Source organism: Mirounga leonina, unplaced genomic scaffold (assembly GCF_011800145.1).
Source record: "Mirounga leonina isolate KUSES-001 unplaced genomic scaffold, KU_Mleo_1.0 Mir_151, whole genome shotgun sequence".
Taxonomy (NCBI): Eukaryota; Metazoa; Chordata; class Mammalia; order Carnivora; family Phocidae; genus Mirounga; species Mirounga leonina.
In genome coordinates, this window is record NW_023270377.1 from 60,010,749 (window position 1) to 60,026,967 (window position 16,219).

At 39.1% G+C, this 16,219-nt stretch overlaps 1 protein-coding gene across 1 annotated transcript in view; it reads right to left on the reverse strand.

The window, feature by feature from the left end:
- The window catches only part of GORASP2 (golgi reassembly stacking protein 2), a 36,637-nt gene extending 20,707 nt beyond the window's left edge, over positions 1-15,930 (reverse strand). The window contains exon 1 of the mRNA XM_035007797.1: positions 15,745-15,930. Within this exon, the coding sequence (XP_034863688.1) occupies positions 15,745-15,807 (63 nt within the window). The 5' untranslated portion in view covers positions 15,808-15,930. The remainder of the gene's footprint in view (positions 1-15,744) is intronic.
- Positions 15,931-16,219: the final 289 nt, after the last annotated feature.

Genomic DNA, 16,219 nt, shown 5'->3' on the forward strand with positions numbered 1-16,219 from the left:
AAAGAGACAGTAAAACCACAATGAGATAGGACTTCACATCCACAAGGTTGGCTAAAATAACGACAACAACAAGGGTTGGAAACAAACCCTCATACATTAATGGTGGGAATGTAAAATGGTGCAGTCACTGTGAAAACAGTTTGGCAGATCCTCAAATGTTAATGAGTTATCGTATGACCCAGCAATTCTACTCCTAGATATATAAACAAGAGAAATGAAAGCATGTGCACATAAAACCTGTACACAAATTTCATAGTTGCGTTATTCATAGGAGCCAGAAAGTAGAAACAACCCAATGTCCCTTAACTGATGAATGAATAAACAAAATGTGGTACACTCAAAGAATGAAATATTATTTGGCAATATAAAGGAATGAAGTATTCATGTTACAACATGAATGAACCTTGAAAACATTATGCTAAATCATGAAGACCACAGATTGTATGATTCCATTTATATGAAATGTCCAGAAAAGGCAAATCCACAGAAACAGAAAGTAGATTAGTGGTTGCCAGGGGCCAGGGGTAGGAGCAATGGGAAATAGCTGCTAATGGGTACAGTGTTTCTTTCTGGGGGTAATAAAAAGGTTCTGGAATTAGCTATTGATGATGATTGTGTAACTGTGAATATACTACTTTAAAAGGTTGAATTTGATGGTAGGTAAATCTTATCTCAATGAAGCTACCAAAAAAAAAAAAAACCCCCAAAAAACCCTACACATAATCTAATGGGGAAATGGAGAAAGATTTTAGTTGATCCTAAGGAAAAAGGATACTGATGTGGCCAATAAATATGAAAATATGCTCAACTTCAACAGTCATCAAAAAAATGCAAATTAAAACCACAATGTGATACCACTACACACCTAACCAGAATGGCCAAAATGAAAAAGATGGAAAATACTGTTAGTGATGATAAAGAACAATCAGAAACCTCAATTACTGCTGGTGAGACTATAATGAGCAAACTATTTGGCAATATCTGTTAATATTGAAATATTTGACCGAATACTGCACTCTTCAGTATACCCAAGAAAAATACATGGGTACATATATGTTCTCCAACACAGTTAATGTTCACAGCAGCACTATTTGTACTAGCCCTGAACTAAAAACTACACAATGCCCACGAACAACAGAATACATAAATAAATCCTGGTATATTCTCTCAATGGCATAAAATATATTAATAAAATGAGAAACCTACAACAATACACATTTCATAAGCAGTACTGGGGCAAAAGAGGCCAGACACAAATGAGTACATATGATTCCATTTATATAAAGCTAAGAACAGGTCAAACTAATCTACGCTGTTAGAAATCAGGACAGTATACACTCTGGGGGCTGGTCGGTAGTCAGTGTGCCTGGAAAGGGATGGATGTTGGTTACTGTTGTTTGTGAAAATTCATCAGGCTGTACACTTACATGCACTTTAAAAAGCTTTAACATATATTCCCTCTATCCAAAAAGCAGAAATGAAATTATTACAACCTAAGAACATACCCAATATTTCACCTACAAAGAACACAGTTTGAAAGCCAGCAACTGAATCTAAAAGAACTGAGTAGTTAGTGCAAAGGCCACAAATTAACTTACTCTAATGCTCATTCTTCTTCAGAGTATTTCAGGATCACTCTTTTTTTTTAAATTTAAACTCAATTAACATATAATGTATTATTAGTTTCACATATAAAGTCCAGTGATTCATCAGCCTTATATAATACCCAGTGCTCATTACATCACATGCCCTCCTTACAGTCCATCACCCAGTTACCCCATCCCCCCCTCCCCTCCAGCAACCTTGTTTGTTTCCTATGCTTAAGAGTCTCTTTTTTTAAATATATATATATTTTTTATTATGTTAATCACCATACATCATTAGTTTTTGATGTAGTGTTCCCTGGTTCACTGTTTGCACATAACACCCAGTGCTCCATGCAGAATGTGCCCTCTTTAATACCCATCACCAGGCTAACCCATCCTCCCACCTCCCTCCCCTCTAGAACCCTGTTTGTTTTTCAGGGTCCATAGTCACTCATGGTTCGTCTCCCGCTCTGATTCCCCCCCCTTCATTCTTCCCCCCCCCTTTTTTTTAACATATAATGTATTATTTGCTTCAGAGGTACAGATCTGTGATTCAACAGTCTTGCATGCTTCACAGCGCTCACCATAGCACATACCCTCCCCAATGTCTCTTAATGGTTTGTCTCCCTCTCTGGTTTTGTCTTATTTTTTCCTCTCTTCCCCTATGATCCTCTGTTTTGTTTCTTAGATTCCACATATCAGTGAGATCATATGATAATTCCTTCTCTGATTGACTTATTTTGCTTAGCATAATACCTGCTAGTTCCATCCACATTGCTGAATGGCAAGATTTTATCTTTTTTCCTTGATGGCTGAGTAATAAGTCCATCTTCTTTATCCATTCATCTATCTATGGACATTGCTGCTATAAACACTGGGGTGCAGGTACCCCTTCGGATCACTACATTTCTATCTTTGGGGTAGATACCCAGTAGTGCAATTGCTGGGTCATAGGGCAGCTCTATTTTCAACTTTTGGAGGCACCTCCATACTGTTTTCCAGAGTGGCTGCACCAGCTTGCATTCCTACCAACAGTGTAAGAGGGTTCCCTTGAAATTTCCTGACTTGTTAATTTTAGTCATTCTGACCGTGTGAGGTGGCATCTCATTGTGTTTTTTGTTTTTTGACAGAGAAAGACACAGCGAGAGAGGGAACACAAGCCGGGGGAGTGGGAGAGGGAGAACAGGCTTCCCGTGGAGTGGGAGGAGCCCGATGTGGGGCTTGATCCCAGGACCCTGGGATCATGACCTGAGCCAAAGGCAGATGCTTAATGACTGAGCCACCTAGGCGCCCCTCTCTCATTGTGGTTTTGATTTGCATTTCCCTGATGTGTGATGTTGAGCACTTTTTCATGTGTCTGTCAGCCATTTGGAGGTCTTCTTGGAGAAATGTCTCTTCATGTCTTCTGCCCATTTCTTGATTGGATTATTTGTTCTCTGGGTGTTGAGTTTGATAAGTTCTTTATAGATATTGGATACTAGCCTTTTATCTGCTAAGTCATTTGCGAGTATCTTCTCCCATTCTGTCAGTTGTCTTTTGGTTTTGTTGACTGTTTCCTATGCTGTGCAAAAGCTTTTTATCTTGATGAAGTCCCAATAGTTCATTTTTGCCTTTGTTACCCTGGCCTTCTGGAGACCTGATAGCAAGATGTTGTTGCAGCCAAGGTTGAAGAGGTTGCTGCCTTTGTTATCCTCTAGGATTTTGATGGATTCCTGTCTCACATTGAGGTCTTTCATCCATTTTTTTTTTTTTTAAGATTTTATTTATTTGACAGCGAGAGAGGGAATATAAGCAGTGGGAGTGGGAAAGGGAGGAGCAGGCCTCCCGCGGAGCAGGGAGCCCGATGCGGGGCTCGATCCCAGGACCCTGGGATCATGACCCAAGCTGAAGGCAGACGCTTAACGACTGAGCCACCCAGGCGCCCCCTTTCATCCATTTTAAGTCTATTTTTGTGTATGGTGTAAGAAAATGGTCATTTCAGTCTTCTGCATGTGGCTGTCCAATTTTCCCAACACCGTTTGTTAAAGGGGCTTTTTTCCACTGGATATTCTTTCCTGCTTTGTCAAAGATTAGTTGACCATAGAGTTGAGGGTACATTTCTGGGCTCTCTATTCTGTTTCACTGATGTATGTGTCTATTTTTGTGCCAGTACCATACTGTCTTGATGATGACAGCTTTGTAATAGAGCTGGAAGTCCGGAATTGTGATGCCGCCAGCTTTGCTTTTCTTTTTCAACATTCCTTTGGCTATTAGGATCTTTTCTGGTTCCATACAAATTTTAGGATTATTTTTTCCAGCTGAAAAAAGTTGATGGTATTTTGATAGGGATTGCACTGAATGTGTAGATTGCTCTAGGTAACACAGACATTTTAACAATATTTGTTCTTCCAATCCATGAGCATGGAATATTTTTCCATTTCTTTGTGTCTTCCTCAATTTCTTTCGTGAGTGTTCTATAGTTTTCTAAGTACAGATCCTCTGCCTCTTGGGTTAGGTTTATTCCTAGATATCACATGGTTTTGGGTGCAATTGTAAATGGGATCGACTCCTTAATTTATCTTTCTTCTGTCTCATTGTTAGTGTATAGAAATGCAACTGATTTCTGTGCATTGATTTTTATGTCCTCCACTTGCTGAATTCGTGTATGAGTTCTAGCAATTCTGGGGTGGAGTCTTTGGGTTTTCCACATAGAGTATATCATCTGCAAAGAGTGAGAGTTTGACTTCTTCTTTGCTGATTTGGAAGCCTTTTATTTCTTTTTGTTGTCTGATTGCTGAGGCTAGGACTTCTAGTACTATGCTGAACAGCAGTGGTGAGAGTGGACATCCCTGCCTTGTTCCTAACCTTAGGGGAAAAGTTCTGTTTTTCCCCACTGAAAATGATATTCATGTGGGCTTTTCATATATGGCTTTTAGGATATTTAGGTATGTTCCCTCTATCCCTACACTGTGAAGAGTTTTAGTCAAAAAAGGATGCTGTCCTTTGTCAAATGCTTTTTCTGCATCATTCTTTTATTTATGTAGTGTATCACATTGATTTGCAGATGTCGAACCACCCCTGCAGCCCAGGAATAAATCCCACTTGGTTGTGGTGAATAATCATTTTAATGTACTGCTGGATCTGATTGGCTAGTATCTTGATGAGAATTTTTGCATCCATGTTCATCAGGGATATTGGTCTGTAATTCTCCTTTTTGGTGGGGTCTTTGTCTGGTTTTGGGATCAAGGTAATGCTGGCCTCATAGGAAGAGTTTGGAAGTTTTCCTTCCATTTCTGTTTTCTGAAATAGCTTCAGAAGAATAGGTATTAGTTCTGCTTTAAATATTTGGTAGAACTCCCCTGGGAAGCCATCTGGTCCTGCGCTCTTGTTTGTGAGATTTTTGATTACTGCTTCAATTTCCTTGCTGGTTATGGGTCTGTTCAGGTTTTCTATTTCTTCCTGGTTCAGTTTTGGTAGTTGATACGTCTCTGGGAATGCATCCATTTCTGCCAGATTGCCTAATTTGTTGGCATATAGTTTCTCATAATATGCTCTTATAATTGTATTTCTTTGGTGTTGGTTGTGATCTCTCCTCTTTCATTCACGATTTTTATTTATTTGGGTCATTTCTCTTTTCTTTTTGATAAGTCTGGCCAGGGGTTTATCAATCTTACTCTTTCAAAGAACCAGCTCCTAGTTTCATTGATCTGTTCTACTGTTCTTTTGGTTTTTATTTCCATGATTTCTGCTCTAATCTTTATCAATTCTCTTCTCCTGCTGCGTTTAGGCTTTATTTGTTGTTCTTTCTCCAGCTCCTTTAGGTAGAAGGTTAAGTTGTGTATTTGAGACCTTTCTTGTTTCTTGAGAAAGGCTTGTATTGCTATATACATACTTCCCTCTTAGGACTGTCTTTGCTGCAACCCAAAGGTTTTGAACAGTTGTGTTTTCATTTTCATTGGTTTCCATGAATTTTTTAAATTCTTCTTTAATCTCCTGGTTGATCCATTCATTCTTTAGTAGGATGCTCTTAGTTTCAGGACCACTCTTTATAGTCTATTTACATTTACATCGTTTGGCTACTTGATTTCCAAGCCACCAATAGACTGAGAATAGCCAAAAGAACTGAAAGAGATGCTACTGCCACTTGATTTTAGCAAAAAATTATAGCTGGCAGAAAATGAGAATAAAAATTTCAAAACTCAAAAACCAAAAGTAAGAAAAAGCACCAGTGTTAAGCCACTTACCAAATTCTACATAGTGAGTATGTACTATGCACTTATGAAAAAGGTTTAATTGTGCGGTGCCTGGGTGGCTCAGTCGGTTAAGGTTTGGCTCTTAAATCGGCTCAGTTCATAATCTCAGGGTTGTGAGATCAAGCCCCGTGTCAGGCTCCATGCCCTGTGTGGAATCTGCTTGAGATTCCCCATCCCATGGGCACACTCTCTCTCTTTCTCATAAATAAATCTTAAAAAAAAAAAAAGTTGTGATTGTGTCTTGTTTTAGGGAATGCAGATTAAAAAAAAGTTCTCTGCCTTGAAGCTGTTTTTAGAAGTTTTTGCAATTATAGAAATCTGTACATGTGCTGTCCAAATACAGTAGCCACTAGCCACACATGAAATGTGGCTTTGTGACCATGGAACTGAATTTTTAACTTCATTTAACTTAAATAATTTACATCTAAGTTTAAACAGCCATATATGGCTAGAGGCTACCGTACTGGACACCAACAGTCTAGGTGCTAAGGACATGATTTGTATTCCAATACAAATATAATACAGCATATGGATGTCATCACAACAATTAAGATATGAAGAGGCTAAAATATATTTAGCATCTGTCAATGATGATGGGAAGCATGAAATACATTTTACAAACAGACTCGCATATAACATTCTTGATACTAAAAGCAGTAAATAATCCATTTGAAGTAAGAAATTGACTCTACACAAATCCATTCCCTGAGAGTTCTAACAAGCATGCTTAAGTTCCACTTTTTCCAATTCTTCTCAGGCCTCATGGTTTACTTTGAACAATTAAGAAATATCATACAGCAGGTGAAAATACTAAAGAGTAGTTATGCTTACAAATGAATGACAAAAATAAATGTTACCAAAACACGGACAGGTAGAATAAATTATGAACACAATTACTGGCACTTACAGGAGTTGAACTTTAAATTTGGAGGTTATCTTACCAATATAAAAATCACAACATGAAAGAAATACTTCCTTCATAAACACTCTAGAAAAAACAGGTACAATAAGCAAGACAAAACCTTTTACTCAAGAAGCAAAAAATGAGAACCTATGACAGAAACTGCACAGTGAAGGGGTATCCATCCCCATTACATAAAAAGAAATTAGCATAAAAAAAAGAAATTAGCATCCATGATTAGAAGCTGGACTTAGAATCACCAACTATATATAAATTCTTCTTAAAGTGGTGTCATTCAACTACTCCAGGGAGTTTCAGGGCTCTGAAATTAATTTAGTGGGTCATTATAGAACAAACATCAAAATAAGAAAACATCAGAATAGATAAAATATAAAAAACTCATGACTTAATAACAGTCATTATTTTGCATGAAATGTAGTAGGATACACCAGTTGCAATGGAAAGTAAGTTTCTTACTTTGATCTGTAATAAAGTTTGAAAAACAGCCCTAAGAGATACCATTAACTGTTTTGTCCAAACAACCTCCAGGTAATAAATGCAATTGAACTTTTGGCTTTTCTCTCACCTTCTGATCCTGGATCACTGGAAAGTTTTACCAGATTTAGCATGGATTTTTCTTTGTGTACAGACCTAATTGTTCTATACTGGTTGCTTTCCAATGAAGCATCCATCTCTTCTGGGATTAAAAGTGCAATAGTACTTTATACTAGGTTTGGGTCATTTTACATGAACCGCTCTCTCTTTTAAATCTTGGCTTGGGGACAGAGGGACAGCACAGTAGAAGGGAAGAAAAGTTTGGGTGGATTCAGGGGAAGACGTTCTCTCAACTCCATCAGTCATTTATATACTTCCAGCTGAGGAGTACAGAACTGCCACCTTAATGTAACACAGAAAAGAGATTGTGAAGCTACTTTCAGAACGCAGGATATCATCAAAGTAGGCATTTTATAAGGTGATACACAAAGATACACTTACTCACACTTCTGGCTAGTATGTGAATTATTTCTCTTAAGTTTTCTAACCATGGAGATGTTTCCATAAAATGGGCTCAATGGAATATGTAACTGTCTCCTCTTTATTACTGCACCACCAATTCCTTCACATATAAAAGGTAGTTAAGTTCCTCTGAATGACTTTTTGTCTACACCATCATCTCCTCTAACTCTCAATTTAATGTCAACACTCTCACTTTTGTACTATTTTTAAAAACAGCAGGGATGTTAAGTAAGACTAAAAATCAAGTTCAATCCAAGTATCAATGATGACTCATTCCAACTATACACACAAAGCCTCATGTTATACGTATATGCCTGGGTGATCAAAATGATGGGAAAAGACTTGGGAATGTGATATGATAAAAATAAACCCTAAATCCTTCAGTTATAAAAAAGGCACTTTTGGAGTGGGGCGGGGGAGCTCTTCTATGTCTGAAAAGGACCAGTTTTCTTGACATAAATATGTGGAAATTATTTTGACCAGAAGAGTTCAAAGCTTTACTTGCTAAAACATTCTCACATGTTCTACCAAAATAACTCAGAGAGCATGTTTTTTCTGACTGACCCTATGATGTAATTTATAACATATGAAGCAATTTGAAATAAAATTCTAATGGTAACTAAAAGGACATTAAAACCTATCAGCATACAATAACTTAGAAAAGGTCTGTGTATCAGGAAAATGTTGTTGAAAGAAACTGAAGTCTACTCTAAAAGAAGCAAAAATTCTGACAACCTGTCACCAAATTTTATAATCTTCAAATACCAACTTAGGTATTGGTTTCTTAGGGAACGAAAACTTGCTGCGTGACCTTAGGCAATAATCCTTCTGTGCTCCTTTTCTTTAGCTATAAAGTGAGGAGGTTGAGAAGACAGTTTCTAAAACTGAATGACTCCCCATGAAATAAGTCTAACTGCCGCTAAGCTACCTATAGCTTCTACAGTGTAGATCAAACCCAACAACAGTATTTTAATTACATACTCTTTTAGAATTTTTAATTAATGTGTTTAGTATCACTGTGATGCTAAGCAATGAAAAGGACACTGGTACCCACCTAACTTTTAAAAAAGACAAAATTTCCTTAAAAATGAGGATCCTTAAAAATTAGCAGGCAAATAAATAAAATTAATGGGTCAGATCTGATCCCAAACTTACGCTTTAGGTTTTTTTAAGATTTATTTAAGTAATCCCTACACCCCATGTGGGGCTTGAACTCACAACCCCAAGATCAAGAGTCACATGCTCTTCCAACTGAGCCAGCCAGGTGCCCCAAAACTTAAGCAGTAAAGTATAGGGTTAAGTACACAGACAAAAAGTAGCTACTGAATTATCAAGTAAATGTAAATGCTACCCAATATGCTTAGAGGTCTATTTTAACCAGTACTGCCACTACAATAGTGGTTCTCAATGGGTGATACAATAATGCAGATGCTAGTAATAAAAGCATCTGCTAACATTTATTGAGTCTTTATCATATTCCAGACCCTATGCTAAGCTAAATGCTTTATTATGGAATATCTCATTTAATCCTTGGGATAACCAATGAGGTAGACCTCACTGTTTTATTTTTTTTTCATATTTCCCAATTTTAATTTTTAAATTATTATTTTTTTTACTTTATTTTATTTTTCTAATTAACATATAATGTATTATTGGTTTCAGAGGTACGGGTCTGTGATTCATCAGTCTTACAGAATACCCAGTGACAACACTAGAAGCTTAAGGGCGAGGCCTTCTATAAGGTGGCAGCAGGCCAGAAAAAAAATAATGTGCTCAATTCTTTTCAAAATATTTCATATACAGTATTTAATATGGTTTTTAGTACAAAAGGTGGAGGGGACACTACTATTATCCTCACTTTTCAGATAAAAATAATAGAGCTCAAAGAAGTTCAAAGGTTTGCCCAAGAAAACACAACAATGGAGCTGACACTAGGATCCAGTGATTCCCAAGAGTGGTCTCTGGTGATCTACTCTGAAGTCTCTCAATATATTCACGTCTACCAGGTGACAAGGTTCCTTATTGCTGATTATGTGCTGGAATGTTCTCTCATCGGTGCTTAAAACAAAAACAACCCTTAGCATCATTCTCTTCATGCTGCAGTAAATTTATTTGCAATGCCAAGAGGGACAATGTCTAGTCTCTCAGAGTAACTATTTTGGTTCTGCATGCTGTTTGGAGGAAAAAAAAAAAAGCCATCTTACTTAATCACACCTCTGAAGGCAATCTACAGTTATATACTGAAGTACGTATCAAACCTTTACAGATAAATATTTTCTAGTTCAGATTAGTATTAAGGAAATCAATCAAAATAACATAATCCTTTTAGCACAGTATTAAAGCCAGCAAAATGTACTGAAACTAATGGCTATTCTAAGGTCAATTCTTTTTTTCCCTAAGTTCTATTCTTATGAAAATTTCAGCGGTATTATTTAAAAAAGCCCTGTCAGTATCTGACCCAGAAAACACTACAGCCAGTGCTGTGCACTCTACTACTTACTGACCAGAACAGAAACTGTAATTATACACCAACAGTAGGTTTCCCCAAATAAGGATCCTGAGGATGACAGTCCATACACTGAAACACTCTTCATCACAAAATATAAAAGTGTACATAAACAGTGTAACACTGATTTGTTCAAGGTTTATTAATATCAGGAAAAGTTTATGTTCAATGATAATTACAATTCCTGAAAATGTGTAAGGTTCACATACATTCACTGTATTCTATGGCATTTATAAACTGAAATAATCTGATTCCTACACTTGAAAGGAATTTCAAACAATGTTTATTAAACAACTTCATAGTCCTTAAGATTTTATCTTTAACTAATCTCTACACCCAATGTGGGGCTCAAACCCACAACCCAGAATCAAGAATTACATGCTCTACCAACTGAGATAGCCAGGTGCCCCAAATGCCCAACATGGGGCTCGAACTCACAACCCTGACATCGAGAGTCACATGCTGTAGACGGAGCCAGCCAAGCATCTGTATTCATAGTCTTTTAGTAGGAGAGATCAATTTTGGGAGATCATAATCTTTAGGTGGGTGTTTATAAAGCTTTCGATTACAACTTTATATTTGAAAAACACCAAATAACCCAAGTTTTCCTTTTATATCCACTGTTTTCAGAGTGAGTGAGGAGAGAAGACGGTAGTAGTGAGGTTTTTGTTTTTCAAATGGGGCATGAATTTAAAAAGTTCAAGAAACACTGTGTTAGTGGATAAAATTATGACTATCAAATGTTAGGAATTCCCTTTCTCAAAATAAGTACCAAGTTGAAATCCTGCAGGATTTCATGTAAATTAGTGAGACACCATTAAAAAAAGGACAGATCCATGTAATAGTAGCTATGTCTAGGTATTTCATTTTCTTTTTTTTTTTTTTTAAGATTTTATTTGAGAGCGAGAGCATGAATCGGGGAGGGGCACAGGGAGAGAGGGAAGCAGAATCCCTGCTGAGCAGGGAGCCCAACATGGGAGTCACCCCAGGACGCTGGAATCATGACCTGAGCCCAAGGCAAATGCCCAACCGACTGAGCTACCCAAGGCACCCTCCATTTTCTATGGAAATAATTCTACTGTCACTTTCTCCTCTAAGAAGAGTATTTAATGCTGCCCAGTCTATAGCAAACAGCTCTGGAGATAAAGGCCTATTATTATACTGGAGACATACTTCATCTCAATGGCCTTTCCTTCAAAACATCCATCATCTCAGAATCTCTCTTGAAGGAAATGACAAGGAATAGTGAACATAACATTTTCCATGTCCCCAAAGTGGTGTGAACATTGGTTCCAGAATGTCCTCAGATAACCCACATCTCAAAGAATATTAAGTGTAGAATGCAATTAATCTGAATATTCAAATTTCGAAACAAATCTTATAATGGGCATCAATGAGGCAACTCCAAAAATGTAATTTTGAAAACGGCCTTATATGGTTTACAGTCATTAAAAGAGAATCTAGGCAAGAATTCTGTATTCAACATACTTCAACTTTAGTAACTTCTAACAAAACTAAGAAGCCCTGGCTAACATTTTTCCTGCCTGATGTTAAGATTGGAGAGTGGGAATAAAAGTGGTACTCATGATGAACATGGAATTGGACTTATTGCATAAGGGAATCTGAACTATAATGGTATTTTTAAAAGAAGGCTTCTGGGGGCACCTGGGTGGTTCAGATGGTTAAGCGTATGCCTTTGGCTCAGGTCATGATCTCAGTGTCCTGGGACTGAGCCCCGCATCGGGTTCCCTGCTCAGTGGGGAGTCCGCTTTTCCCTCTCCCTCTGCCGATCCCCCTGCTCATGCTCTTTCTCTCTCAAATAAACAAATAAATTAAAACAAATAAAAGAAGGCTTCTGAACAAATTTAAAAATTTCCAGTAAGAGTCCACCTTTTATAAATATCTTTTAATTATTTTGTGAATATACAAATATTTCATGACCACTGTGGAAATTTTAGAAAATATACTGAAGTTTAGAAGGAATATAAAAATGTCACCATTCACCAATAATCCTTTTTAATATCCTGGCTTATTACCTTTCCACTTTATGTTCCTGGCACTCGACTGTACATGCACCCACACAGAGAGGCAGACCTACGGCCACAGAGTGCTGTGAAATACCATCTTCATGAACATATGGCATTTCAATCTGCAGTTAGGGCCTGATTTATTTACCAGTTCCTCAGCTACTGGATATTTAGGTAGTAACCAACATCTTATGATAATTTCAGACCACACTGTACTCGAATATGTCCTATCATTCAAAATATTTGTGAAAGATGGCTAAGCGGCACGGTTAAGCACAGGAAAATACTTCAGAAGTATTTACTTTTAGATGATAGAATTATAATTCAGATTCTTTGTTATACTTTTTTAACTTATCTAAAAGATCTGTAATGAACACGTGTTATCAGAAAACAATATAATAATCTACTAAAATGAAGATCAACGTTTGTATAAATAAACATTAAGATTCAATAATTTGGGAAAATGTACATTTTAAGTGAAAACAAAGGTAGGATTTAAGGTGAACATGTACTGGTGACAGCAAAGACTAGAAAAATTAAATGTCCATCACCAGGAGGTGCTGTTTAAACTGTGGTACAACAAACTACTGCGGAGCTAAGTGAAACCAAGAGGCAGATCTCTATGTGCTGCTATGGAAAGACTGCCAAGATGATTATCAAATAAGAAGACGGGGGGGGGGGGGGGAACAGTATGTATCTTATGATTCCAACAGTTACAAAAGGAAACAGAAAGAGTGAAGGGGGGCAGAATTCTTTTACAGGCATAAAACTTTTCTGAAAAGATACTTAAACTACAGTAGTTACTTCTAGGGTAGGAATGGGGAATTGGATATACAGTATGATCACAACCTGAAAATGTTCATCAATATATAAATGCATAATACATAAAAAGGAAAGTACACCGCTCACAGCAGAGAATCTGAAACTACTTCAAGGCTGTCCCCTAAAAAACTGAAAAAGCAGAATCTACCAATGGATATGGAAAATAGAAAAAAATGTAAATTTCAATCTATGTGAATTGTAAGGACTTGGAAATAATAATAAAACAGCAGTGGACATGGATGTCACTATAATTATTATTTCAAACCCAAACAAGTTTTTATTACTAACAAGTTTTTATTACTATTACTAACAAGTTTTTATTACCAGGGAATCGATTATTAAAGAAAACAAACTTCTAATGAAATCATTCTAGAACGTGTTAACATGAGTGATTTTCTTCCAAGGTTATCTTACAATATTTATTCTAGTTTACAAGCTCAGTAATCCAGCGGTGAACTACATCACTGTATATTTAGGCCATAATAAATGAAAGGAAGATTTTTCTATTATGTTCAGATTTAACATAGTACTTTCCCCTCTAAAAACAAAGACAGCTGGAAACCAAGGACAGTGTGGGTTAGGAACTCTAAAACATTTAAAAAATTCTCCTAAGCCAGATGGTCATTACTATTTTAAAGCGCCCTCTAATAAAACCTGAGTAAGATTTCATCTTTTGCAACATTTATGCTCCAGATGCAGACTGGAAACGAAGGTTGTCCCTAGTGCTTCTGAAAATCAGATTTATAGATTAATAACACATCTGCACTACTGAATATATAGGAGAGCTGATTTACTAAGATGCACCAATGTAAAGAAAACATACTTCAACTTATTTTGCATGGAACATAGACATTAATAGAAGCCATTCAATTGCAATCCTTTCGATGTGTACATCTTTCTAACAGACTTTTAAAAACTCAAGTATGCTGTTTTACTGAGTGCATGTATCATTAAAATATCATGAATCCCCAAAGATTCATGGCCACAATCAGCCACTGTGAGAATCAGCTGGTAATACCAGATATCACACCCCAGGGTAGAATACTCAAAATCAAACCAGATAATAGAAAAGTACTGCCACTGAACTTTCACTTTACATTTGGATCTGACATTTCTCCTTCAATTTCTCCCACCGGTGTGGCTCTTGGGGTTGGCTTAGCTGAAGGAAATATGCTTTGCTTATTTTCTAGGAAAATCATCCTTTCCCACCAATAGTGAGGCTTCAAGAGATTTTTAGTAGAGTGGAGAGGCAACAAGACATGATAATCCTAAAGATCAGAAAGGTCATCAATCACAGTGCTATCACACCCATATCTGGGTAATTCACTTTAACAATGTTGTCTCAAGGGGCACCTGGGTGGCTCAGTCGTTAAGCGTCTGCCTTCGGCTCAGGTCATGATCCCGGGGTCCTGGGATCGAGCCCTGCATTGGGCTCCCTGCTCCGTGGGAAGCCTGCTTCTCCCTCTCCCACTCCCCCTGCTTGTGTTCCCTCTCGCTGTGTCTCTCTGTCAAATAAATAAAATCTTAAAAAAAAAAAAAAAAAGAATGTTGTCTCCCCCAAAACATGGGATCTAAGGCAGAAAATGACTGTAAGCACCAGAAAGTACGGTTTCTCACTTTCAGTGAAAATGTTCTTGCCTGTGAGCAGCTAACATTTAGTGACACTCTATCACGTCCTGAAATGGTGCTACAGATTGGGGCCACTTTTCTGACAATCCATCACGTTAACCACTCACGCAGGTGACACACCACATAACCGTCAATGCTACTTTTAAAGACTTCCAGTTCTATAAAACCCACATGCTTTGCAACAACTTAGGTTGCTCATAAGCAAGGCCTTACCTAATGTTTTTTGAGATACTATGCTTCTCCATCCTGGTGACTGAGGCTGCTTTCCTTTGTTTACCTAGATTTTTTTTTTTTTTTTTTAGAAGTTCCTCTCCATTACCTTTTACCTTAAACCTCAATCTCCACCACACCCTTAGAACAGAACGGAAGATCCCCCCCACCAGGAAATGTGGAAAAAGAGGGTTGGAAAGGTCGGGAGCGACCCGGGAGAGGAAAAACTCCTACAAAATCAAGTAAATTTAAGTCCGTCAAACCTACTTCTGGGCCATTTCATTTTGTTTGCCTAACTGGCTTTTCCGGACATCCAGAAAGCGCCGAGGTGAATTAACACTTGCCGTCGCATCCCCCGCGTCTAGCTTGCGAGCTCCAGGCTTCATTTTCTCAGAAAACTCAAATGCTACCTTCACCATCACCTTTTCTGCAGACTTTGCCCCCAAACCTTTCCTAACTTTGTAAGCTAAGAATTAAGAGAGAAGGGACAGAGAAGGCCGTAACGAGAAAAAGATTGTCCCTCCGCCCTCCGCCCCCCACCCCCCGGCTGGGCCGCCTCCGATCAAGTGGCCGGCTACCGCCCAGGCTCCACCCCGTCCTCCCAGTGCAGCGGACCCCGCGTCCGGAGCGCTCTGGGGAGGCGGGATGCGAGCGGCCTCCTGAACCGGCCTCGGTTAAGGCAGCGCCCGCGGCCGCCGCTCTTCTTCGGGGTCGGGCCTAGCTGTCCCGGGAAGGGGCCCGTCGGGGCCTCTGCCTCCCGCGGCCGGACCCCGCCTCCAGCCTGCCTTTCCCGAGCCGTCGTCGGAGCCCTTACCCGAAGGACGTGGTAGCCTTCCGTGCCCCCGCCAGGGATCTCGACGCTCTGCGAGGACCCCATGGCGGCGGGCGATTAGTGTCGATCCGCGCTGCTCCCCGCCCCCCGCGCGCTCCGCTCCTCCGCGTAGCACTTGGGACGTGGCACTCGCTGCCGCCGGAGAGCCGGGCCGCACTGCCCGCCGGGAGAGCGTCGCCGCGGCACCCACGGCCGCTGTGACGCCGCAGACAGCGCCACCTGCCGCAAATCACCGGAAGGGGCCTGAACACGCGCGGGCGGGGAGGGGCTTACTGGTGCTCGCGAGACTGCAGAAATACAGTTCCTCCAGTCTCGGCCTCTTGCTACGGATCCTTGAGTTGGACAAGCTTTATCCAGACGCGTTCCCACTCGCCCGAAGGAACCATTGCTTTGTCGTAGCTCCCCCTGGTGGCCAGAGGCAGGGAAAGGGCTGCTACTGAAAAGAGCAGGGTGAATA